Source organism: Strix aluco, chromosome Z (genome assembly GCF_031877795.1).
Source record: "Strix aluco isolate bStrAlu1 chromosome Z, bStrAlu1.hap1, whole genome shotgun sequence".
Taxonomy (NCBI): domain Eukaryota; kingdom Metazoa; phylum Chordata; class Aves; order Strigiformes; family Strigidae; genus Strix; species Strix aluco.
In genome coordinates, this window is record NC_133971.1 from 31,286,901 (window position 1) to 31,314,883 (window position 27,983).

The 27,983-nt window shown below is 36.1% G+C and overlaps 1 protein-coding gene across 20 annotated transcripts in view; it reads left to right on the plus strand.

The window, feature by feature from the left end:
• Positions 1-27,983, plus strand: part of KDM4C (lysine demethylase 4C) — a 272,586-nt gene that overhangs the window by 88,522 nt on the left and 156,081 nt on the right. The window contains exon 9 of one of the 20 annotated variants that reach the window (XM_074811540.1): positions 12,547-13,792. The exons of the other annotated variants lie outside the window; for them this stretch is intronic. Coding sequence (XP_074667641.1) covers positions 12,547-12,825 — 279 coding nt within the window. The 3' untranslated portion in view covers positions 12,826-13,792. Of the gene's footprint in view, positions 1-12,546; positions 13,793-27,983 lie in introns of those variants that run through there. 20 annotated transcript variants of the gene reach the window in all.

A 27,983-nucleotide genomic window follows, 5' to 3' on the forward strand; every position in this document is an offset into this window, starting at 1 on the left:
TGGTATTCTAGTCAGCATATTTAATCGATTTGGAAATTGTTACTTGCTGAGCTATGCCAGCTGGTAATTAGAATAGTAACAGGTGTGGAAAAATCTCTAAATTATGAATAGGTAACAAGTAAATGTTACAAAATAACTGATTTCAAACTAAAAATGAGCCATGCTTCGGATGAAAAATGAATTTTATAAATGTGTTTATTTGTGATGTTTTGGAACAAAATCTCATTCAAACTGATGTGAAATGGAGATGTCAACTGATGACCAATAGCAAAGTACTTCATGGGAAAATAAAAGTACATGGTAGCTAGATGAACCAGGTTCTTGATTTCTTCCAAAGTGAAACAATAACATTGGCTACTGATTATTGCCATAGTTTGTCACACTTCTGGCTTCTCATGTTTATTCTTTCTTTTCAGTTCTTTTTTGAGGGGTGGGGTGTCATGATTCTGGCAATGAAAACATCTGGATATTTTGAGTACATATTCTATGAATTTTAATATAAACCATTGTATGCATATATGTGGAAAGTGGATAATTTGGCTTGGTGCTGTGTGTGAGCATACTGTTTTTAGTTTTAATTCTTGGTATTTAGATAAAATTTATGTGGGAAATCTTTACGATATAAGGAAATCATGCTAGAGTTCAGTCAGTTCTGTATGATTTGTGTCTTGAGCTATTATGTGTTTTATTTTAGAATTTCTCTGAAATAGAATAACCATGGTAGATTATTCTACTTGGGAATGATTTTGAGATAGCACGTTTTTTGTAATCTTATAAATGACACTAAAATTTGCTACCAAGACTCTGTAAACCACAGTATAATGCTTTGCAATGTAGATTAGAATTAGCTTGTATACACATAAGTTTTAGCCTTTGCATATTAAAAATGAAGAAAGCTCATGATGGTGGGTTTTTTCACTGTTTAGGTTATGGAAACTATATTGTTTCAGTTAGAAAACACCCGGTCTCTAAACATGTCAAATGTCAGTGCAAGCTCTCAAAGCGGGGGAAAAAAAGGTCGGTGGTTTAAGCTACTTTGTGTCTGAACCAACTGAAAGCACTTTTTCTCTTTTTTGAGTAAGGCAAATAATGCCCATGGTACAGCTCATACCAAGTGTATTCATAAACTTCTGATGCCCTTACAAGAAGAGCAGAAATACTGAATAAAAGCAATATTATGTGTTACTTTGGCATAGCCATTTAATTAATTAATTTAGCTTAGCTTGGTTTACATGTCCTGTCTGATTTCCACACATTGTTGTCATCTTTGCTTTAAGTTCTGGTGGGTCTTACACTGGTTGTATGATGTTGGAAATAAGAGTCTTTCCATCACTTTTGTATGCAATGTGAGCCTGTGAGAGCTTCATTGTGGGTTTTTGCTAGGCTAAGCCTATAAGCATGAGCTGCTGTGGTTTAAAAAAAGTGTGCTTTTCTGGGGCTGTAGCCTGGTGAAGATCAGCATGGAGAAAGGAGCTGACTGCTTGTATGCTAGTGGTGAGTGACCATACTCAGCAATAGGTGATAGATGCTCAGTACAGAATCTGGGGGTGTGTATCTGTGACTGAAGGAATGCTGTTTTCAGCCAATCTGATAGTTGTATGAATACATAGTTCGTCTTCTAAAGTGTCCACCCAGTTTGACAGTGTGTGTGTAAATTTGTTTTGTGGTTGAGAAATAGCACACAGCGGAAACATTATACTCAAATTGTCATTATGCTGCTGTACCCAGAGCCCTATTTGTTGCATGAAGTTGCTGAAGCATTATGTGCGTTCTCTTCTTTGCAACATACCTTCAGTAGCAGTAGAAAGAAATAAAAGAACAGAAAAAGAGAATAAGAATTGGAAAACCATAGAAGGAAAAGTTAGGGGAAAAAAGATGAGAAAAATGCGGGAAATACAGGTAAAATGACAAGAGGCAAAGTTGTCTGGGAAGAATCTGTCCTTTAAAAGGACATACTTGTGTGAGAGGAGGTTGGGATTTTTATTTTATTCTATATCTTTTTATGGCATAAGTGATTATATGCATGCAAACTTCAATTTTAATAAATGCTTAATAAAATTTGCAGTCTGTTTAAGTAGCAGCAGTGATAGTGGCTTTGGCTGGAATTCTGCATACTTTTCTCTGTCCATTTTGCTTTTTGCACTGCATAGACTGTGACCTTGTTTAACTTCATTACGTAGTCATCTTTGACAGTCTTTCTCTTTTGTTCTCTCCATGACTGCTTTTTGATTGTAAGAAAACATGTTATGTCTCAGTGAACATTAGAAAGCATTTTTCTTTTATTCTGGCACTGTGTTCTCTTCTTTACTTGCCCTGCTCATTCTTATCTTTGTCTGTCAGTCAGAAGTCTGGAGCTTGTGAGGAAGACTCTTTCAAAAATCATTATTTGTCTCCAAGCAGTAAGATATGGGTTCTATTTGAAATTTGCCAAATCAGCTATTATCATAGATACTAAAGCTTAATATTTATTTTAGATCCAAATAGTGATTTTGAACTGTTTTGCTTGTATTTCTTGAAGAGAAAAATCAGTTTCTTAAATAAACCTCCAGTGAAGACTGGAAAGATTTTTTTAACATAGCGTTAAAACTAGTGAGAAAATACTTACGGCCTTTCTGTTAATGACATGTAAAAAATAAGTCAAGTAACGAAAACCATGCATAGTAACTAAAAAGACCAGATGAACCATACTTAATTTTTGAGAGCTCAGTGTTTAATCCTAAGTATCACATGTGTTAGGTTAATTGGACTAGGTGATCTTCAAGGTCTTTTCCAACCTGGATGATTCTGTGAGTCTGTGATTCTGTACTGAGAATATATGTTGGCTTTGTTTAGTGCAGGCTTGTTGGTATAAAAAGGTTTTGTGGAAGACAGTCTTCAGTGAATCATGAAACAACTAGTGAAACTTAGGGTTTGTATGTTCTTGTATGAATTTGCACAGAGCAATTTTAAGAGCTGTCATTTACACACAGAGAACTCTATGCTAGTAGAAAAAAGGGAACATGTTTGCTGATTTGTTGATAGAAATTTTTTGAATGAGGTGGTTTTTGAAGAACACTCACAAAGATGGTGACAAGGTCTAGTCATGCTGCTGGTAATATCAATGCTGTTTTGAGGGATTATGTTACAGGAACCAAGAAAGGAGATGTGAAAAAGTACTAGAAGACAACCAAAATTAAAAGTGATGCTGAGGAGATGAGAGAAGTGGAAATACATCTTTCCTGCATTACATTTCTTAGCCATCGGATGTAATATGCCTGTATTTTACATTTAACAGAAAGGATTTAACAGATGCATCCAATGGGAGGGCTCTAAATAGTGATAATAAAAAGAATGTATAGTGCGTCTTTAGTGAATGTGCTTTTTTTGGGTCTTTTTCTGGAAAGTATGACATTAACTTTCTATCAGGCCAAGAATAATATTTACTAAATGCAAATAAAATTATTAATGGTGAATGGAAATTAAGGTTTCAACCATACTTGACCAAAAGGATGAGATGCAGTCTAATGTGAGTTCGATCAGAATAGTAGATTTCGTGGATTCATTTCTGTTTCATTTAATTGCTGTTATAATTGTGAAAAATGTATGTGAAGTGGTTCACTAATACTTCAGAAGACATTTAGTATTAAAAGAGCTTCATACTTCACTTTTAACATTGTTATATTGAAATCCATATCCTGTGTTTGTCTTCCCAGGTTCTAGGAAAGATATGGGCAAGTATTTTTAAATTTTTTGTAGGGAAAAGTGCTGTTGATCTTTCAGCTTCATGTGAAACAACTTCCAGGTATGAAAAAGTAGCAGCATCTGACTACTTCCATATTCAGTCTTAATTTGTAATTTTGTTTGAGAGATACATGCAATCAGAAAAAGCAGACTGCTAGGCAGAATATGTTCTCTTTAACACTGTTAAATATATTATGTTGTGTAAAGGAAAAGGAAAATTTAAAATCAGGGATCTTTTGATGTTTATAATTGTTTACAATATTTTGCTTTCTGTTGCAGTAACTTGCTAATAGTATTGAACATAGGAGTTACATTAGTTTTTATGGAAATTGTATAAATATAATAGGAGTAAATTCACTATGCATTTTTAAAGGAGTTTTATTGTTATCATCAGAGTGCTAAAGAAAAAGGTGCTTGAGGGCATGTAGGATGGGAAAAATCATCCTGCCTGTGATTGTTAGAAATTTCTTGGTGGTATTTTTAACATTATCAGTGTGTCTTTCTTAGGTGCCTTAGGGAAACCAGTGTTTACTTCTTATAAAGCTCTGATATGGTAATCCACAGTCATCTTTCAAATAGCTACTGGCTTCTGCTGTGCAGAGAAAATGCAGTCTCTTGTATTATGGGAAAATATATTTATTGATGGGGTGTTGAAGTCTTCTTTTGGCCAGTAACAGTGGAGAGCTTTTGTGAATTAGGCTCCTGTATACTTCTGGAAACTCCAGTACATACCTGTCTGCATATTTAGATGTATAAGGACTTTTTAAAAATCAATCTTCAGGAAAATGTATACTTGAGATTGTACATTCATATTTAAATCACTGTGTTCCTGTATTTTAGAACATTCCAGCTGCTAAAAATACTTAAACATGAGGAAAAAATTATTTGAAGCAAAGATATTAAATCTCTCCTTTAAAGTTAAATCGAGACTGAAAATGCATTAATTAGTTAAGCTTTCTTAGTGACATACTTGTAAAGGAAGTGCCTGAATTAATATACTGAGTTCTTTATAGAGTCAGTAGAGCAGGTCTCTGAGGAACAGTTTAGATTATTTAGGTACAAAAATCTTTAGTTTAGTCACCTAAATGAGATATGTAATGCTGGTAAGGTTAGCTTTTAAGGTTGGATGTTAAAAAATAGGGATGGGGGTAGGGCTTTTTATGATGTCTGGACTGCACAGTTGACCGTATTTGAAACTACTTCTATATAGTAAAATTTCTAGCACTAGTCCTGTGTAATCTTCCAGCAAAAAGAAAGCTTGGCACAGTTTTTTCCTCAATGTATGAATTATTTGCTACTTTGATAGTCCTGCCATTAAATATTGAATAGTAATAGAGAATTGTAGATTAATTTAAGATTGAAGAGTCTCCTGGAACCTAAACTGTCCTAACTCCTGAGATTTTTGAAGAAAGTTTATTCTTTCTGTCATAGCTTACTCAGGGATTGAGCAGTATTTACTTTGCTTCTCTGTCTGATTGTCCAGGAGCCAGAAAGTGTGTCACATGCTTTCTACCATGCCAGAGAAATACAGCCAAGTTAAATGTGTTGGCTTGTGGTTTTGTGTTTTGGTTTTTCTTCTTTGTGTGTGTGTGTGTGTTCTTTTTTGATTGTTTGGAGGTTTTTTGGTTGGTGTGTTTGGGTTTTTTCATTTTTATTTTTTTTTAATTCTTTCACTGGATTTCCCTTGTTGCTTTTGTGTATTGTTTGTGGGTGTAAACTCTTCTTGCACATGACTGAGGTGCTTCAGTTCTGAGTTAGTGATGCTACAACTTTGGAGATTTTCTTTGAGTAGATTTGTTATCTTTAGCATAGTGTCTCCTAAATTCCGTTTTTCTATTCAAATGTTTTATCCAGGTAGACTTAGAATCTTACAGGAAGTGTCAAAATTCATATGCGAGAGCTGCAAAATTGTATGTGGAAATCTGGTATGACCTGAAGGTGTCACATGGTGTGTGTGTGCTAATCAGTGGTCAGTGATCCTGGTGAGCTTGATGTTCACTGTCCATATACTACATGTACATACACTTCCATTTGAGTAATTGCAGTTAGAAATGTAAAAAAAAAAAACCCTTATTTTTACCACACACTAAAATTAAGATGCCTTGAAATCATTTAATAGGGTAAAATACTGCTTGGTGTCAACTCAGTAGGTCTTTTCAATCAGCTGTAACTACATCTGTAATCAGCTTGGTAATTACAGATGGCTTTAAAAAAGGTTGTTTACACAATGGTTAAGTTTCTTTAAACGTCACTGTTAATACACTTACTCAAAAGTGTTGAAGATATGTCAAAATCTTTCTTTTGGCAAATGTAGCAAGTTCAGCAGTTATAAGATGTTAGTATTACATTTTTGTTGAGGTGCTTTACTGTGAGATTAGCAACTTAATTTGAATTCTTATTCCAGTTGTTTCTGTAAGTAGGCCTTTTCATGAAGAACCTATCATACTGATAAAAACAAATCAAATGCACCTTTACACAGTGTTTCACCGATAGGTACTTGTAAAATATCAGCCTAAGATTTTCAGACAGTTCATGTATTTTAACTTGTCTGCATAGCAGCAAGATGTTCTGTACTTTTTGTTGTCTAGAGAAGACTAAAATTGAACTGTTAACATCTTCGTAGGTCATTAGGTCGTTCTTACACTGGTCAAGAAACTTGGGTGTAGAAGAACAGCGATGTTACAAAATTAAGTATTGAGAAATGAGTCTGTCAAAACTAAGGGATCAGTTCAACTTTATTCACCCCTCTTATGTTAATATGTAAACTTTAATTTTATGAACAGATGCATATTTTTCCACAGGACCTTACCTCATTAAAAAGATTAACTTACTCAGTATTTCTTTATTGGAGCATATAGTGTGTAGACATACTGTTAATTATTCAAACCGGGCACCAAAAAGAAAGAAAATTCCTTCTAGATGTTTTGGTAATACTTTCATCTTTGCATCTGTAACTTCATAAAAATTAATTTAACATCACAATACTCCTGTGAATTAGCTCATATTATTATCTGTGTTTTACAGCTGGGGCACTTTAAGCTTGAAAGGTGTAGAGGATGAAATAGTTTGTTGAATTAAAGTGTTCAATATGAGATGCCAATGACTTTTTACATTTTAAATTTTAGCATTTTGTTGTAGCTCTTTGAACTACAGTTTAGCTGACTTAAACTGCAGACATAGTAGCTCATGACTTTTACAGCTTCCTTTTGCAATATTTTATTGGCTACTGCTCATGAAAAATTGGATTTTGTGGTTAGCCTGCCATCACACAGAAACTCCATGACTGAGTAAAGGAGACAATCAATTTCTTCTGGTAGGTGTGCCTTTTCCCTTAGAGTGTTCTTTGCTGCACTCTCTTTACATCTTTAAGTGTCTGCAAAGACATGCAACACTAGCAGTTACAAAATTCTTTTTCTGTCCAAGGTCATATCTGTCCTCTGTGAGAATTCTTGACTTTGCAACTTTTATTTTCTTAATACTTCCTTTAAGGATTCAAATGTATTTAAAAAAAAACAGAATTGGAAATTTTCTTGTGATTTAGAGCAGGGCTTGAACTTTTACATTGTCAGTATGTATCTTTTAGAGCTAGCACAGTGGTTGGTAGCTATTGCAGGTTTCACTCAGTATTAATAGCAGAAGGGATGAGGCATAAACTCTGCCTTTGGATTAAGTCTTTTTTCTGGTGAAAGAGGAATGTAGATTCTGGATGTTCTTTTCTGACGTCTTGAGGATACAATATTCCAATGGTTACAGACCAGTCTGTCACTGGCCTCCTCTGTGTGTGTGCTGTCATCCATCCTGCTTCACCCACCCAGGTCTCCTTCCTCACCCACATCTCTCTCAACCCTAACTCCCAATACCTGGTTTTCAGAGGTCTTTTCTTATTTCCCTCCCTGTTTGTTCCTCCAATGCAGATTTTTCTACCTCTCTCTGCTCTTATCCAAAATCTCTTTTCCAGCTGGTTCCCCCTCCTTCTGGCTTTTATAACTCTCTTGCGAAGCAGCATGCTTCTCTGCCTGCTGCGCTCTTCCATCCCTTCCAATTCTGTGTTCTGTCCAGGTAGCTTTGTCCTCCTCTGCTGTGCTGTTGTTTCTGTCAGTGTCTGAAAGTATGCAGCCATTTAGTTTAGTGTAAACCTTGAGGAGTAGTTCTATGAAATACATGTAGTGTTGTCAACAAGTAGACCATAGATGCTTTGTTGGAAATGGAAACCTTGAAGCAGTAGAAAATAGTTACGTTAAAAATCTGAGCAATATAAAGAAAAATAATCAGTAAAAGTAGTGAAAATTCAAACTTTCTTCAGATTACATTTCTTCCTGAGTCTTTTAAAAATAATACAAATTCTTATCAGGATCCTTATATTGGATTCTGTCAGAATGATGTACCTATATCATTTTCCTTGAACTTTCTGCAGTAGTTTCAAAGAGGTCTTATTATGCTACACTGTGATCAGCTATTTTGCTCTTTGTGGAAGTTCCCATAATCCTGGTGGGTCCTAAACTTCTACAATATTCTCCCCCCCACTTATAAAAATCCTTCCTATTAAGACTGTGCTAAGACCTTTTCAAACAGTGTTAAGATGCTGCTCCCTTTGGAGCCAGTTACAGTAGTGTTGAGAGCTGTATACCTCATAGGAGTTTGTTTCAAACAGTCTTGCATCCCCAGTGCACAACTGCTGTGACTAATTACACTTTCTGGGGCACCTTCTCCCCTCTAGTAGTTTGAGGAGTGAAAGACTAAATTTGAAACACAAGTCCTTTAGCTGATTTTTGCTTTGTCTACAAAACAAGTTTAGTGGTGCTTCAAGCCCAGAACAAAATTGGTGCTTTTCTTTACATGTTGTGATTCTTTTTGGTAAGCCTAGGTGAAAATATCACTTGAGCTGAGAGATGAATTAGACTAGACTTTGCTGACATGTTATTCAAAACAGAATCCAGCAAAACTGAAAACCCAGAAATGGACTGGATATGCCAAATGTCAAATGCCCTACTCTGCTCAGATGATAATTTCCAGTGCTGACAGGAAAAGTAGATGTTAAGTAATTGTATTTCATAATCTTTCTCATGATAGGAAAGCTCAGTGCAAGACTCTGTAGGAGGGGAAGGTGATTTTTAAAAATTTTAAACAGAATTGGTTTTATTCATATGCATTTCTTTGTAGATTTCACTCACTCACTTTGTTGCACTCATTCTCTCACACTGAAATACTCATCTTTCTTGAGGTGTCCCAATAGCCCGACTAAGATTAGTTGTTGAGATATGGTAGACAAGAGAACAGTGACTTTTGGGTTTTCATCACAGATTTCATTTTCTCCTTGGCTGGTATGGATTCTCTGTGGTATCTGCAGACTCTATGCTCAGGCCAGGTTAAGTTCCATGGTCCCATTGCTGCTTCTGTGCTGTTGCCTTAGCTGTGGCATGGCCTGGATGCAGTCAGCACTCCACTCAACACCTGCCTATTTCTTGCTTCATCGGGGTTTTTCTTTGGATTTACAGCTGCTTTATTTGTTATGACTTGCTCCACATACACCATTCTTTTAAATCCTCATCTGTCGTTTTGTCTGGTGCCTTTATACACTCATGCTGTCATTTGCACTGCATGCATAACAGTGTACTATTGCCTCTGTTTAGCTCAATGCTGTGTCCAGAATGGAAGATTGAACATTAAATAAGGAAGTGACAATTGCATAAATATATACTGAGACCTAGGAAGTGAGACATAATCATGGTTTATAATATAAGACAAATATATCTCCTAAAACATGTCAAGGAAACTTGCAAGATTCTTTAAAGAAATGGTATCTTTTAATAAAGCTGTCTATTAGTGTACTTATAAAATATGAATGAGCTATTTCCTTTAGTTTGTCAAATGGCTGTGTGAATAACAGACATTGACCTTATTAAGGTGCCTGAGGGTGAAAGACTTGTATTTGGTTGCATGTATTTATGTTTATAATTGCATTTTTGTTTATGACTGAAGTATTTATTGCTTTCTCTCAGTACACAACTCTGCAAACAGCAATATTTTAATGACATCTGAGTCATTTCACTGTCTCTGCCTCTACTAAGTTTGTGTCTGAATTGTATTAAAAATCCAAGACATGCCTGTGATGTCCGTATGCTGACATCAGAAGCAGCACATTTGTTAGTCGCTGGAAATGTGGGAGGGTGTTGTAATATCTACACAGGATATCTTTAAGATAACATCAGAGACAGGGTTTAATTTTGAGTGGTGACTACCTATAAAAAGCCTGTTTACAGCTGTGATTTTTAAAAAAGCTTAATGTTTACTTAATTTTAATATCAGAGGATGGATCTCAATGTTGGAGGTACCAGAAAAATATGTTTTTCTACATAAATTAAAAATTGCCTTCAAATTGTATGGCAAGATAATATATTTAGGCAATTTAGTATCTTTATATATAGCAAGTCCCTTTTTTTCTAATCAGCTCCACTGATCAATTTAAAATGACATTGACAGAATCACCTTGTAACCTCAGTAGTCATTAAAAAAATAATGACTTAACCTAAAAAAAAAATCTTTAAAAATATTCGCTCGTCAAAAATAAGGATATTAATTAAATAATCAATTCTGAAATAAAGATGCAAATAACAAATATTTATAAAAATACAGTGCTTGGTTTTGTGAAATTCCTGATTATATTAAAAACATCTGTCTTGTGAATGTGTCTGACATTTTCAGTAGCAGTTATCACACAACTCTATTACACGAAGACAGAGGATTGTGACTGAGAATGAAAAGATAGTGATCAGCTAACCAAAGATCTATGAATTAAAATTGTGTAGTTTAAAATATGAATATGTAAGTCCTTTGTCCTGTAATAAAGTATCACATAGTTAAATGTCAGTGAAAATAATTAGTAAGTAAATGTATTAAATAACCAGATAGGTGAATTGATAGTAAATTATTAGTTTAGTATTTTAATTTCAGAGTCTTGTGGGAATTTTAAACCAAGATGGGTAAAAGCACATACAAATATATGTTGTGATAAGTAAGCCCTTCAAGAAAGTAGAGTAAGCAGAAGTTCCTGATATCATTAAACTTTCACTGTACAGGCTGTATGGTATTGAAAAACTACTATGCTTTAAAAGTGAGTTTATAATCTTTTATAGTGAAATATTAAAAGAACTTCTGAAATTTTTCTTTTGCTTATGAGTATCATCTTATAAAGCAGGATTCCTGAGCATTGTTTTCCTCCTGCTGCAAATGATTATGAGGATATACATTATGTTCATGGTATCAATAATGTGTCAAATCTGTTTCTGAGAATCACAAGAAAGACGACTGCAAAAACTGTTCTTGCAGCATCTTTGGTTAGTAAATCAGGTACTCAGTGCAAGTGATATGATTCTTAGGTCTCGTCTAACAAGACAGGACTTTTGGTTTTTAACATTTTTAAAAAGAAAACTAATTAAAACAAAAGCTGAAACCGTTTCATGACTATGAGCAGATAGGGAGAGGGTGCTTTTGGGCATTCAGCAAAGCAGATTTTGAAGTATACAGAAATAACATCGGATAGGCTGTATGAAATTAAAAGTTGCAATGTTGTTTTTCAGTAGTGGCTTTCAGGGAAATATGGTATTACTTGCATAGTAATGTTGAAAAGTGACATCAGTTTTTCGCTAGAACATCTTTAAATGCTCCAATTGTGTGACTTTCCTGCGTATGATTGAACTGCACCTTTTTATATTCTTACACACTCTGTACTTGGGTATTGTTCTGTTACTGATGTCTCTGTTCTAGGAATCAACAGTATATAAAAAGTCTTTTGCCATGTGAGCTTCCCTGAGAACAAGCAAAACTCTAAACTTAAAAAATTTTTTTACACTGGGTAATTTTAGAGGTGTGCTATAAAAATTCTATTTTCTGACACTTTTTTCTGTCTTGTGTTTAATCACTAGAGTTTTGTATTATATATATTAATCTACATCTCTGAAATAAAAAGATACATAGTATAACATGAATATAGTCAATAAAATAGTGTATCGTATTCACAGGAAATACAATTTCTGTGCATAAATAGAAAATTTTTATGCCGGGTAATTTAAAATAGATCCAGTAAATTAATGGTATTAAAAAACAAGCCTGCTGTAGTCTGAGATAAAGGCTGTACGTAATCTTTTTTTCCCCCCTAGCTTTTCTCTTGCCGTGTTTCATTATGGATGCCTTATACCTGTGCCATGTGTAAACCCCAGTGCTGTTCTCCTATATAAAATCAACTCTTAATTACTCCACTGTGTGATAGGACTCATTATGAGATATGAGAACTGTCTGGGTAAGAAAGGATTTCTTCGGTCTGTGTTGGGACTTACACCCACTGGAGACAAATTTATACTCTATGGCTATGTTTGCTTTTAGAAAATGAGACAATCGTAATCGTGATTGTAAACACAGTAGCTCAGCTGGGGTTTACTTCTGAAAATCATTTCTAGGTCAGATGCTTAGCTCAGGCAGACTTTATCTGTTTCTAAATAGTGAGTTCTAAAAAGTTTACAGATACATTTCCTACAGCTAAGAAAGGAGCAAGCTTTTTTAACTTTTTATTTAGTTCTTAAAACACACTTGACTCTGTATTTTTAATCTATTTGAATTATGGCTCCATTATTTTGCTGTTTTGATTACCACTCTCAACTAGGTGACCTTCTATAGAGTTTGCACTTTCTACAGTTCTGCACTTCCTGAAGAAATGTGGTGTAAAATGTTTCTATTTTCCAGAGCAGAATCACAAAAAGGAGAGGATTAGAAACTTGCTTTCATGTTTGCATAGTAGACCTTGAACTCCATGTTGTATATTTTTGTTTACAGATCTCCAGGTATTGTTCTCTTTCCTCTCAAGGATTTAGGCTGTTTAAATACCGAGATTGTTTCAGAATAGAACAGACCTGGAAGGAAGGGAATCGAGATTTCAGCAAGATTACCTCTACTTTATTGAAACATCAGCTGTCCTCTATTGAGACACGACCGCAGTTTGTGCCTGACAGTGCTATTTCCTTCCTCCCAAGGCAAGAGTGGTCAAAGCTGTCCCCTTGTTCTCCTCTTTGCTATTGGAAATTTTTAATTTTAACACAGCATGTGAAAGGCTGAAAGGCGAAGTTAAAGCATGCTTCTGTCCTTTGACTTCAAAAGCATATGTCAAGTCAAGAGGAGGATGATTATGTTGTAGAGAAATGCACTGGGAAGCCATCCCCTTCTCTGGCCTCTAGGGAGATGATGAATAGCCATGCACCCATAGGTGCTTGTATTTCTTGCCCTTATTTTGTGAGCACTCCCCATGCTGTTCTCTTGAATTTGGAGATTGTAGAAGGCCTTTCTAGCATTCCAAGTAACTTCAGTGTCTTTTCTGGATGTCAGAGCTCCATGGAATATTATTTTCAGTTCCAGAGTTCATATTTGGTTTCTTCTCCTAAAAGGGGAAGGATTGGCTCACAATACAGAACACTTAACCATGTTAAAACTTGGGAAAACTGTTCTCTTGTGACAGTTTCTTTAAAGCAAGCATTATAATGGAATCTTTCATTCAAGATATTGGCATAATATATGTGGGGAGAAAATGTCTTCTCTGAATTTTTTAGTGTTCAGAACATCAGATTTTCATTAACTGCAGATTTTTGTATTTTATGGATTTTGTTATTACATTAACCTGAGATACAGTGGTGTGACTGTGTTTGGAACTTGCATCTATATTGATAAAACATTTTTCCTGTGTAGAAATTAGACTCATATAAATTAACTTCAATCTTAAAGACTACATTGTCTTTCTTTGAGAAGTAAGTGTGCTTACATCTTTTGTAGTTCTGCGCTCTAAATCATCATAGCAGCGAGAAGGTCAGCACTACAAAACAAAGCCTTATCTAGGGCTTTGGGGATTTTTGAGCTTTTCTGATTAACAGTGTAGGATACTTCTTTAGACTCACATCTGTTACTACATAACTGCCAAACAATGTTTAACCTATTTCACCATTTTTGAATGTTGTAGTGCAGTTTATAATGATAGTAGTAGGGCTAGGTCTTGTCACTGTGTTGTTTGTGGATAATAAAGTGGTATATGTTCTACTGACTGCGAATTTGGTTTATTTGTTATTGTCAAACAGTCTTTAAAGTGGCTGCCAGGCAATCTTACTTTTACCTTATTTTAATGTTACCATTCTAAAATATAGCTGTAACATTCTTTTAAATGTCTTCAAATGCTCTTACAAAATGCACTTTTATCTACTAAAAGTTAGAGATTTGTTGAAGAAAATTATTAAAGCAAATGTAATTTCATGTTTATTATTCAAAGAGAAGTTCAGTGCCACGTGGTAATATTTAATGACAGAAATGTTACTATTCACACACAGTGCATTAAGTAGAGATTTTTTTTTTGTTGCTTTCTGGTATATAAATGGAAAGGATACATTGTTTTTTTTCTACTGCATTTATTTATGCAACTTTTATATTACAAGGGATTCATTTAAATATCTGAGGGAAGACAGTCAAACAAGATCATTTAAATTGCATCCTGCCAGTCGTTATGTGTGAGTTTTTATGACATTGTCATGTGTAATGACAGGTTTATTTCAATTAAAGTAGAGAGCAACATCCTTCCCCCACCCCAAAACAAGCTAAAAACCTAGTCTGTTTCAGTGCATCAGCTAATCTAATGAAATACTAAGACTTTGCTGTCTTTTTGTTGTCCTTTCAAAACATGCTTTCCTCAGTGTTCATGTAGAACTTGTGAAAATACATGGGTCTTGGGGAAGTGGTCTGGAAATTTATGTGTCTGTATTAACAATCTGAGCTCAGACGTGCCGGTACACCAAGAAAGGAGCATGAAGGCATTCAGCACTTCTGGAGTTGCTGAGAATTTAACAGGATCAAACTCTTAATTGCATTTTAATGTTCTTTCTCTAACAGTCTTATACATCAATGTTGAATGTTCCAGCAGTGTGATCTGAAAACCAAATGGTTGTCTTTAAGCTTACACAAGCTGCTTTATAAGCTACTAAAACTAAACTACTTTGAAAGTAATTTAAACTAGTTATTGAAGTTGAACTGCATCTTGGAAGGTGTTTAATATCTTGGACTTGTTCACACACTTACTTGAAAACAGTAGTTAAAATGGTACAGTTTTAAAAATATATTTTTAAAAATAAAACTATTAAATGTGAATAGTTTTGAGTAGTCTTGTGATTCGTACCTAGAAGTTCAGAATGTTTTTTTTCCCCTCTATTCAGTGAACATTGCAGCATCTAAATTTCTGTCAGATCCCATAGGCTTGAGTAGCACGAGAAGTAGCTGATGTTTCAGTGTTAGTGGTATCCTTAAGCTGCTAGGCTGCTGGAGTCAATCCTGAAGATTTAGCTTTAAAGGATGTAATATATATTGGTGACAGACAACAAAGCTTTTAAGAGTTTGAATGATGCAACAAGGAAAGCTGCAGAAAATATATATTCTTAAGTTCTCTCTAACCAGTTTTGAATTTCCTTTCTGTGAACGTGTCTGTAGATAAAATCATACCATCGTAGTAACTGTTCCCAAGCTTTCTTTGTTTTCCTTAGTTTTGAAAACTGTTTTTAAATAAAATCTTTTTTTCCCCCAAATTATCTGAGTTTTTAGTTGGAAAAGTTGATAGAATCTGGTGATATAATACTATATCCACATTTTTATGATATATCCATCATTAAAATTAAGATAATGGATCATATCCTGAAACTCCTATGTTTCATCCCACTTTCCCATGTTAGAAGGAGGCCTAGGAGACTTCACCAGTTGAAAATTTTTTACATAAAAGAATCCTTAGATGATGTGGGGCCACTGCAGTAGACTCATGATCCTGTGTTTCACCCTCAGTAAGACAAGTGTGGTAAGGGACCAGAGAATCTCCATTTTGGAGGTTCCTATCAGTGAACAGCTCTCTGAAGCAGTGTTGTAACAACAAGAAAAACAGCCTGAAGGATACAGTATTTTTTATTATTCTGCAGCCGGCCTCCAGCTAGAGAAAGGGAAATGCGTAGGAAATAGCGATAATTGGAAGCCACCTAATGTCCTGATTTGCTCTGAATCTTTCAAGCACAGAGTAGAATCTGTGCCATTGCATTAGCACTAGTTTATATTTACCTGCATAAAATTTCATAATTATCTGGTTATTTTTCCACTTAAGTGTTTAATGTTATAATATGCAAAGAATATACTTTTGCGTCTTACTACACAGAATGCCAAATGATCTTGCATAAGCTTTATTATAAGGACACAGGAATTTATGGGATTTGTAAGCAAATTATGATGGAGACTAATTGCTATGATTAGAAGATAAAGTAGGCTTCATTATAAGCAAAATATGCCTAAATTACATTTACGGAAAGTAACTCTACTAGAAGAGTATTCTTTTGGTAGCAAAGGAAACATTTAAAATTAGGATATACCAGGTATCCCTTTACATTTATCAGTAGTGTGGCTCCTTGCCTTGTTGCATTACAGGTGAAACTGAGCTGTAGGTCTAATACCATTACATGGTATCTGAAGACATTGTGTTTTTTGTAGTGGTAGCTGAACCATTGTTCCCCAAAATAACATAATTTGCTCAGCTTTTCTGATCTGCTCTTTGATTTCTGTTCAGGAATTAGGTGATCTCCTTCCCACAGTAGGGTCATAAGGGAAGAGGATGGGGTTTAGGCATTACTTTAAGAACTAATTTTTCTCTTTTCTGACAACAGGTGAGTTGGAGGGACTTTGCCAGGTTCTGGTACTGCAGGAGCTAATGGGCTACTTATATGAGCTGCTGGGTTTGGAGATTAGATGAAGGAGAATGCCTGTAGCAGACTCCCTACTGTAGTTGCTACAATAGCTTCAACTGTTAAGTAGTGAAGATAGTGGTGAGACTTTGGCATTGGCTGCCAAGGTAATTTTGAGCTGCCATAATTTTCCTGAGGAAAAGTGAGAAAAACTGAATAGAATTTTCTGGGACAAAGGAGTGGGAGTTCCCTAGTTTTTGAGCATTCACAAATCGTGAGTTTCTCAAAGAATGCTGACGAGGATCCTTTGTGATAGGAAGGTTAGCTAATTCAGTATAGTATTTACTACTAATTTTTTCTCTTGTGTTCAAATAATGGTATTGTCAGCAGCATGCTTTTTTTTTTTTAGTGAAGAAAATATTCTAAATTGGGTAGCACTAGTTGTACTTTTGAAATAGTAAGAAAATTGAAAAAAATAAGGGAAATACTTTTGTGTGTAAAAAACTATCATATCTATTTGCTATTGCAAGCTTAGGCTCAAAATAATATTTTTACTACAGCAGCTGCTTTATTGTGACAATATGCAATTGAAAGTTTGACATTTTCTGACATTTTCTAAAATACACTGATTTTTGTGTTTATTGTACACAGCTGGTATTAAACATACTGCATTTTTTAAAGATAATTTAGAACTTAACACAAATTCTCCTCTGGTTACCCCTATTGCTGATATTGAGTAGTGAAAATTTTCACCTTTCTGCTGAATTCCTAACATCTTGCATTAACAACAGTGTTATGGAAAATGTGGGAGTTGGCTATTTCACCTGAAGCTGATGAAGCCTCACTTTGGAGAACTCTTTCCAATTTGTCTAGAACACATCAGTAAGTATTAATATGAAAAGAGAGAGTAGTAGAAGGGAGTAGTAGGCATCAAGAATTACACAATTAATGAAATAATTTGGTTTGATTAGTCTGAAAAAGAGAAGATTGAGCCATAATATCAGAAGCCTTTCAAGACATTCTTTTAAGGAGAATGTTACTCCTTTGTTCTCTCTGTCCAGGCAGAGTGATACAAGAGAGGGTATACTTCCGTTGCCTGAAAGATGATTTACATTACCTTTTAGAGAAACATTTTCTTACTGGAAGGCTATCTGATAATGAAATATCCATTATTAAGTATTTTGGAGACCTTGTGTAGTACCCAGCACGTCACTGACAAATACTTCTCAATGCAGAATCCAGCTGCAATATTGTTTACTACTCCTGTGTGCAAGCCACTTCTGTGTGACACCTTTACTCAAGCAGATCAAGTAACAACACATTCTCTCTATGTGTGACCTGGTAAATAGGTGTGGATTTATTTGTCCTTCAAAAATTTCTTTCCAAGAGATTAAGAATTAGGGAACCAGGAAGGTGTGTGGAATTTGGAAAACCTGTGCATATATGCGCATGTACTTTCACTGAAAATTCTACATGAGAAATTTGTGACGTTGATAGCAGGTAAAGGTTTTTAAGTATTCACACCACTAGTGATCTTCTGACAAAGGGTTGCCATAGTAGTTTAGGTATTCTACAAGACTCCCTTACAAATGTTACGTTATCTTTAGTGTCTTGGACTACCACTAAGCTTTCCCTTCCCTTCCTTTCTTTGCCACACTCCCCCCACCCCATGACCAGAATCTTGCTGCAGTTTTCTGAGATCTGTGTAAGTTGTAAAATTTCTGTATAGTGTTTGTGGGAAGTTATGGTTTTGGAAAATTATTATAGACTAAGTTGGTGGCAAAGTTTGTAAAACTTCCCAGTTCTATATGAGATGTCTCTAAGACAGAATCCTCCTAATTCATAGGAGATTTATCAGATTCTGTTATTTCTGCCCTTTGTTTTAAGAATTTCAAATACATTTTTGCTTGAATTCATCTCATGTTTTCTTTTACTTACTAAAACTCAACAAGATCTCCCAATGATTGTATATCAGGGTTTTTCTTTTTGGCAGAAAAACTTGATAAAATTGCAAATTGTGATTAATGTTCTTCTGTTACCTCATGTTCGTCAGCTTGGGTAAATTATCTCAGATGAGATAAAGCAAAACATTGCCAGCTACCCTTGTATGTCAGTTACAAAGATGAAAAGACGGACATTGTAGGATACAAGAAATGAGCTAAAACTATGAGTTAAGCACAGAAAGAAAATCTCAACCCTAACTGTATCTGTTCCCATGTTAAGGAGGACAAGTTGCAGAGGATAGCCTTTCTGAATTAGTGAAGAACAGCTAGATAGACTGTATCAAACTCAGGCCTGATTTAAACTGGAGTACCAGCAAAGTTAAGGAATACATTATGAAAAGGTTGAATATGCCCTATTTTTTGTACCACCAGAGAACAGCCTTCTGTTCTTTTAGTAAAGAGGATTGATTGGCATCTTTAAATTCAATGTAAGTTTAAAAAAGCCTGAACAACTTTCCTTTGTTAAGTATCTCAAGCTGTGGTTTTAGTCCTTTCTCTTCAATTCAGCAATTTTTGAGGGGTGAATGCATATTTATTATGAAGTATATTAAAAACCTCTTTTTCACTGAAAGAAAAGAATTGGATTTGTCAGCTTAATTTGGTGACCTTCACTCCTCTGTTTATTTCTTAGTTTTTGCTTATTAAGTAATACTGAATGTAATATGAATTATTTGTTTACTTACACTGAAAATGTTGTAATTAAAATATTGCAGACTGGATTAGTCTCTGCTCTTACCTTACCAATGGATTAATGCAATTATTTACTTTCAATACCAAAAGCAGTATTTGCAGTATTTATTCAATCCCTCCATTGTTCTAAAATGTTTATTCTATTCTTTGGCTGCAAATAGATTTGTATATTTATTAAACCATTTAAAAAAAATCACTTTGGTATCTTAGTTGTTGAAAAAAAAAAAGTGTATTGCTGTATGGAGTTGAATAGATAAATGAGAACTGGATTTTAACAAAAAATGCTATTGCTACAAATGCTTGTTTCCTCCCCCAGTTTGACAAGGAAAATAGTATTTTAAGTGTACAGTGTTGGTTTCGATGGTATTCAGCAACATATGCAATATTTAACAAGTTAACTGAATAGTGAGAAAAATCCAGAATACTTGGATCTGGTCAAACCTTGTTTATCACACTAATACCTTCTAGTGTTGGTACAAGGCAAGCTTACCATCTTTCCTTCTCCTGTGCTTTTATTTTTCTGGTTTTGTTCATTTTCTTCCCTCATACAACAAAAACATATCTAAAATTCTTCTCGTGAGAAATCCTCAGATTTCTTGTTCTTCTCTTTCCCTTAAATCTGTGTTTCAAGTTAGCTTTCTGATTCAATTTGCATGTTATGTTCCCTCTCTGCTTTTGTGTTGTTGGTGCGGTTTTTTTGTTGTGTGGTGTTGTTGTTGTTGTTGTTGTTTTGTTTTGGTTTTTGTTTGTGTTTTTTTTTTTTTCCCCCCTTCTGTTTTAGGACTTACTGTTTTGTCTGGTTAATGCTGTAATATACCTGGACTGATTTTAGCCAGCCTTGGTGTGTACAGCTGAGCTAGTCACCACAGATTCGTGTAATGTCAGCAGAGGGAAACAGGCATTTGCAGATTGTACTTTCTTTAGCAAGAGACCTTAGGCATGAGTTTAAGCAAGACATGAATTGTAGGCTAAACTCCATTGGCTATATTGGCAAGTTTGCCACTGGCTGCAAACATAATTTAGAATGTCTGTACTCAACATAAGAATTTACATTTCGTCTAAAGACTGTTATTCCATTACTTCTATGGTTCTTTTGTGAAATGCCATGGAATACATATGCCTTAAACTCTTTTGTTTAGGTGTTATGAAAGATTCAAGAGATATTAACTTGTTTGCCATCAACAAACATTTTTGGCAGGGTTGTCGGAGATATATATATATGTGAGTATCTTTTAGGACACTTCTCAGAAATGAAGAGATTTTAATCTAGTGTCTGTATATTAAGGCTATTTTTCACATCTTATGCACGAATATAAACATTGTGTTTTTCTCTGTCTGTGTTACCTCTGATATACTTGTTAAATAAAGCCTTTTTTCAGGAGTTACTCAGTGTTACATTCCAGTTTCTAACAGTACTTCTGTGTGTGCTTCACAAAATGTGATTGGCTGTGTATTCAAGTTCTTTCTTCCATGCTCAGACTTTTATGATCTTTAAGACTGCTGAACACTTGCTGAGAATCCAGCTTGGCTTTCATTGTTGTGGAAAGACCAAACAAATTGGTCTGTGAAAATAATGTGTTATAGCACATTTTCTAACCCTGATTCTTGAAAGAGAGACTGGTGCACAACAAATGTCAACATTGATTAAAAACTTTCTTTACTGTGTTTTAAAAAATGTACATATGTTCTTTTTTTTTTTTACATAGCAGATAGAAAGTGGATTCCCATCTGTTTCTGTTTATCATGGCCAAATGTACAAAAATCTGTTTGGACTGATGGTACTTGCTCATCCAGAATAAAATGAGTGAAACATTCCATTTATGAATTACAAGGTATAAAATGAAATAATTTCCCAATATCGTTCAGGAGGCTTATTGCAAAGTATGGTTGGTAGCTGCTAAAAGACTTGTTGCATTTTATTAGGCGCATTACTGTTAGGCAAAGATTATTAGTCAAATTATTTTTCTCAATACCAAACAGGTTTGTTTCTTTGCTGTTCCATCTTAAAACAGTGCTGATTATCATGAGCAGTAACAGCATGTGCCTGATATTCTTTAGCTCAGGCCTTTTAGGGGAGGGAGGATAATGACTTTGGCACTTTATTTATAATGCTTCGAAAACACGTGTGTGAAAGTTGCCTGGCACATAATTGCTTAGGAGCATGGTGCCCTACCTAATGCATTCAGGAGTTTCCTCAATAGGTATCACCACAAAACTGTTACTGCTCTTCATGGTATATCCAGCCTACTAGGTTTCTTTTTTTATTAATCTTATTATTTTGCCAAAGGCTCATTTCATATTTTCCCTTTGGAGTCTTGTCAGTGCTAGCGTGTTTACTCTAAAATTTCCAACCAGTGTTTAAGTGCTAAGGCTTGGTCAACAGGCCCAAGCCAGAGTTGACCTATAGATGAATCCTGTATATTTTACAACTGATAACCATTGTGCTAGTAGGTATTGTACTAGGTTATAACAAACCACCTATGCTGATGTAAAAAGTGCTAAAGTGTTGAAGTATTGAAGCCTGAACAACAGGCCCCGAGCCAAGGCTGCTAACTTAGTATGTAGTCATTAATGAAATGTGTGCTCATTAATGAAGGATGTAGCTTAGCTATCATAAAACATGTCTATCCTGAATATATCTTTATCCTTCCTTGCGTAGGGGCAAGTTAACAAGGCCATGGAGCCAGCTGTCTGGTATTGGACCAGATGTGTGGCCTTGTTCTGAAAAGAACATAAATAAACTGGATAAGCAGGGAAACTCCCTTGGCTTCCTCCTTTAACCCTGGCCAGGCTCTAGAGGAATCTAATTGGAGAGTGAAGCCAGATGTTTACTGCACCATAGTCAGGTGTACTTGTTTATTCAATACTATATATCCTGGACCAGCTTGCAGCGACTTTGGAAGCCTCACCTACCGGTGGACGCACCGCGTAGGATTTCCCACTTGCCGGGACAGGCTCTCCAAATCCTCGCTGTAACCGGGGCTCCCCAGCGTTTGCAGATCTGAAAGTTGGCAACGTATGCAAGTGGTGATGTATCTCTCTTAATCACTGTTCTCTCTATTGTGTAGTAATGATTTGATGCATTACCCTGTATTTTGCTGTTTGTTTGCTTTAAGTGCACTATTCTGTCTTTTCTTACTGCATATTTTCTGTATTACTGTTACGTTATTTAGTTATCCCCAGAAAAATACACCTACTCTTTTCACGCTGGTGTCAGAGTTTATTTGGTATCCTTAATCAGCAAGTGTTACCACTGGTTCAGCTATACAGCTGGCAGGAGCAGTGAGAACTGCAGCATATGCAAGGTGCTGAAAGCTTTTGGCAACTTCACCTTTTTGCTTTCTAAACCAGCTATGAGCAAAGTTTGTACAATGGAAGTTTGCCTTTGTCAATGCTTACATCACTGCATCTTCTGGTGTGTACAAGCTGACAGTAATAAGAATAGGAAAATTCTTTAATAAAATGTTGGTGTAAAGGTAGCATGAGTTGTCTGCTATATAGCTGTTGCAAGACCAGTGATAATCCTGTGGCCTATGTTATGGTTGCCAAGGAGGATTGGATATGGTTTCTTTCATAGCTTTCAACAGTGCTCTTGTCAACAGTGCTTAATTGGATAAGCAGATAGTTGAAGAGTCAAGTGAGGCCATGCCTCTCAGAAAAGGTGTGAGCTGAGTTCTTTTGAGCAAGTTTTCTATCATGTTTAAGAAAAAGAATATAGTTGGGTTTTTTTTAAGCATTCTTTAAAGTGAGAAGCTGTAAAAGTCTAATAAAAAGCCGCCTCTTGGGAGAGGAGAGCTTGTAGAATTATCATAAATTGAATGATCACCAGAAAACTACTGATTTTACAGAAATGAAAAGCAAAGAAACCTTGATATTGTAGCTTTTTAGGATGTGTAAGTCACTGTAGATGTGCAGAACTACAGTTGGAATTCACTGAGATTGACTCAAGTATAAAAAAGGCAAGTCCATTTAAGATGTACATATACAAATTTAAAGGGAAGAATCCAAATAACCAAATAAGATAATAAAATAAAGGGCCAAAACATTTCATAATGGAACAGTAACAGTGTTAAAAACACATAGTGCAAATGACCAAATTTCCTAGCAATATTAATTTGACCATATTGCAGAACATTTGATTTATGGATTAAAACTGAGATTTATTCAAGATAAGTCCTTTTGCCTTGAGTTAGCTGTATACAGACATTACTACCTTTTTAACCAGTGAAACATGGATTTCTGCATGGAAGGCTTTGTCTTCATTAAGTGTAGTATCATATAATAAAATACATCACATGAGCAATAGGTCAGCATGTTTTTGAACCAATCCCCAAAACACCTACTTTGTCTTTTGCAGAATAAAATAGTAAACTGTCAGCTGCAATCTTGGAAAGTTTTTCCAGTTTCTTGGGAGTTGTTAGATTCTTTCCCCCTTTCTGAGGCTCAACTTCACTTTTCTACCTGACTCTTCTACCCTCTGCTTCCCTGAGGGGCAAGGTGGGAGATAAGGGTGTATGGTCAGTCTATAGGGATTTCCTCTCTCACTCCTTTCTTCTGTCACTTTTCCACTGCTCCAGTGTGGGCTCTCCCCACAGGCTGAAGTTCTTTCAGGAGACTTCCAACTACTCCAGCCTGCGCTCTCAATGGACTGCAGGGAAATACCTACTCCACCACGAAGCACCTCCTTCCCTCCTTCTCTGACCTTTGTGTTCCGTCTTCTGTTTCTCACTGTATTTTTTGTTCCCTCTTCCTCTGACTGTCTGGTGGTTTTGCCCTTTCTGAAGTATGTTTTTGCAGAGGCATCACTCTCTTGGCTGCTGGGCTCTGCTGTGCCCTGTCATGGGTCCACTGGAGCTTCCTGGAATGGGCTGTGTCCAGCACAGGGCAGCCTCTGACCTCTCCCCATAGAGGCTGCCCTGCAGGTCCACCCTACCAACACCTTGCCATGGGCACACAGTGCGGTATTTTATACTATTTAGACAGTGTGCAGTTTTTGCTTTTATTCTACTTTTAATCTTAAAGATTCATCATCTAGGAATTGTTGTTAAGAAAATACATTTTCATGATGATGATTTATTTAGTGGTATATATCTAGTTGCTGTAGTTCTTCAAAATCCCTGCATCTGTGATTTGGACTTTTGTTGTATTATGCTGCTGCTGAGACCCAGATAAGCTTGAACCCTTGGAGAATTCACTGTTATTTGAATCATAGTGGCTTTGCTAATCTTTCTGCTATATTTCATTTTGGAATCTGCCTTTTCTTAAATGCTTCAGTCACATTTACATGGAAAAATGTTATATTACAGCTGCGCTGCTTTTGGCTTTGGGTCTTATTATGCTGAGGATTCAAGATATGCCTTTCTGTCCATAGGGACAAATGCAGTATAACTGTAATTCTCTAGATACCAGAGTTGATTATTAAGGTACAGCATATTCTGTGAGGAAAACCAGTGTCTCTTTATGGACTGACTTGTTCTGTAGTGAGGTTTGAGGTGTGTAGTGCATTAAATTTGACCAAAATTGGCTTGTAGCACATGTCAAACTGCAAAATGAAAGTTAATCATAGCCTGTGCTAACACATGTGTACTTATTTAAGTGATAATGTGTTTCTGTAATTTTAACATGTCTGAGCAGTAAGAGTACTTGTTTTCTGGTAATTGTCGATAGCTGTGCTGGTTTCTAACCAGTGGGTTTTTGCTCCCTTGGCCCCTTCCCCCCCTTTTTTTTAACCTGTGCTTGTGCATGCAAGCTAGTACAGGCATGTTAGCATAACCTGCCATTGTGCCGCCTTCTTCCTGTATAATCACACTGTTAGTAAAAAATCTTTTTGATGAACATAGTAAGTGTTTGGGTATTAACTGCAATCTTAGGCAACACCTTTTATAAATTATTTCCAAGTGAGCTGTGTTCAGATTCACTGGTGAGGGAAGGAACAGTAATATATTCCCCCCCCCCACCCCCCATATGCTTTCTAGTTATTATGGTGTTCTCCAAGTCTGTTTGGCTTGGCTTTCAAAATCACTGCATTGAAAAAGACTCATGAATGCTGTGCATAAAATTGCTGATACTGAGGTCGCTTGTGCCACAGGAAAAATGTTAGATCTAATTTTTCTGTATATTTTGCTGCTAAACATTGTTTAAGGGGGTCTGGAATTTCCATGTAAAACATCTGTGACCGTACATTATGCCCAGATTCAGCCCCCATGCTTTTTAGAAATATACGGTTAATTCTTAGGTATGAGAAGTGTGGTTTATGATAGTTGTTTATTCTCCAGAAACCCATTCACAAACTTCGTGAAGCTGGAGCCAAAAATAAGTGCTATGTATGAAGATCATAGGTGGAGGAAAGGCTTGCTTTTTTTTTTTTTTTTTTTTGGACACATGCAGTTCCTGGCTCTTGATCTCATTTTCACTTAAAACAAACTTCTGATTCAAATGACTGCAATAAATGGCTCTTTGGGCCTTGTGTCATCTTTGCAGGGCTGCAGAATACATTCAGAACATCCCCATTGTTCTTGGTATGCATCTGCAGCTGTGGTTAAAATGGTACTGTTTCAGTTCAGTCATGTTGGTAGAAGTCCTATGCACGAATAAATTTACTTAGGCTCGTTTGGCTGTTGGAGAGGATTGTAGGTTGCCTGGAGGTCTGTACAAGCTCTCTGTTAGTAGCTGGGTTATCTTGGGGCATCTTTACCCCATCATAGTACAGAGAGTTATGCAGTAGTTTTGTACTGTGTCTTTTTGCTAAATCCCATTGTATTACCACACTCTCTCCCTCAGCCGCAGTTGCATTGTCTTACCTTAAATTGTTTCTTCCCATTTACAGCCTAGTGTATTTGCGTAGCTTCTGTCTGAACAGTGAATGCAAAAAGGGCATCTGCTGTGCCATCTCTGCCAACGTGCTACTGCCTCATTGCTGAGGTAGGTCAGAAGTACAGCATGCCATACAGCCAGTCACCAGCTGCCACAATTCATTTAGATGTCACTGAGAGCAGGCATATAACCCTGTCAGACGTTGCACATAATGAATCATTGAATTATTCACCCCTTCATGGAATTTTTTATCTGAATGTGGATGCTATTAATGATAGCTCCTTTCTTCAGACAATCTGTTTTTTCTTTCAAAAATACATTAGTTTTTAAGCAGCAAGGGGCTGCATTGCTCTAAGTAGTCATGAAGTCTAACAAGGAATAAGAAAACTTAAATATATCAGGGAAAACAACTTTATCAAAAGGCAGAATGCTTATAGTGTCTGACTAAAGATTTAATTTGAATACGAAGTATCAGACTAAATACTCATTAAAAATGTAAGCAAGTTATAATTGCATTAATATTGCGTATAAAAATGAAGATATAACAATAAAAGTATTCCATATAGGAGAAAAGATCATATGTCTTTGGATTGTAGTTTACTGTAACTTCACTCAAATGCATGTTTACGAGCACATTTAAGCAGCTGAAATTTCCTTACATTCAGCACTGATAAGTTTTAAATTAGTTCAGGAGAAATCCTCAATCCTATTGGTCAGAGGTCAAGTGAAGGATTGTAGCCAGGCCTGCTGAGCTATCTTGGTTTTTTTTTAATTTATTTTTCTGATCTGACACTTTATCGATATTATGGGAAAATTATTTCCTACTTCACCCTCCCAGAAGAATTATGTAACTCTTTAAGTTTATGGATTTGTTAAACAATCATTCTTGTATTTTACCTCTGAATACAACCAATCTCTTCCATTTTTCCTCTCTTGCTAACTAGTGGCATTTTTAAAATTAAATGCATATCATAACTGAAGTTTTAAAATTCACCATCCATAATCACTGGTGGGGAAAATTTACTGGCTTTTAAACCTTGTGGAAGTTATCCTTTTTGGCTTATGTTTATTGTTTTCAGGCACTGATATAAGCCTGGCATGCAAAGATTTGTAGATGGAGTTGTCAACTATTTTTTTTACGTTTCACAGGACCATAGAATAATTCAGGGCCCTGGCTCCACTGCCAGGCTGTCCTCACGGGGAAGAAACTTTCTCCTTAGTGCCAGCCTGCACCTCTTGTGTTTCAGTAATGCTCACTGTCTCTCACCCTCCTGTGATCCACCACTGTGGCTCTGTTCTCTTGGTAACCTCTCAGATACTGAGGGCCTGCTGTTGGTTCTCCCCTGAAACCACCTCAACCATTCTCCAGGCTAAATAAGCTCATCTCACTCAGGCTCCTCATGCTTTTTTCACTGACTGCCTTGACGAACATCTGCTGAACTCACTCCTTTTTATCTGCATTTTTCAGAAAGGGAGAGAACTGGACACAGTATCTAAGTGTGGTCTGGTGAGTGCTGAGAAGAAGGTGACAGTCACTTCCCTTAACCTGCTGGCTACCTTATGGTTCTTATTACGTACGATGCTGCTGGCCCTTGTTGATGCCAGAGAGTATGGCTGGCAAGCACTGCATTGCTCACAAGGGCCCCAGGGTCTTTTCTGCTGACCTCCCCAGCCCATCCATCCCCAGCCTGTGTCATTGCCAGGAGCTTTGCCTTCCCAGGGACAGGATTCCACATTTGTGAGGACAAACTGAATTTTATTAGACTCCTGTCAGCCCATTCCTACCTGCCCAGGTCTTTCTGAATATCAGCTTTGCCCTTGCATATCAACCATTCCCCCAGCTTGGTGTCATCTGCAAACTTGACAGTGTACTCCATCACCTCCTCCAGGTCACTGATAGAAATATTAGTCAGATCATAGGATAGACTCTTGCAGTACTTTGCTTATTTCTGGCCTCCAGGTAGACTGTGACCCACTAACCACAACTTTTCTAGCCTGTCCATCTGATGAGTATTTTACCTATCTA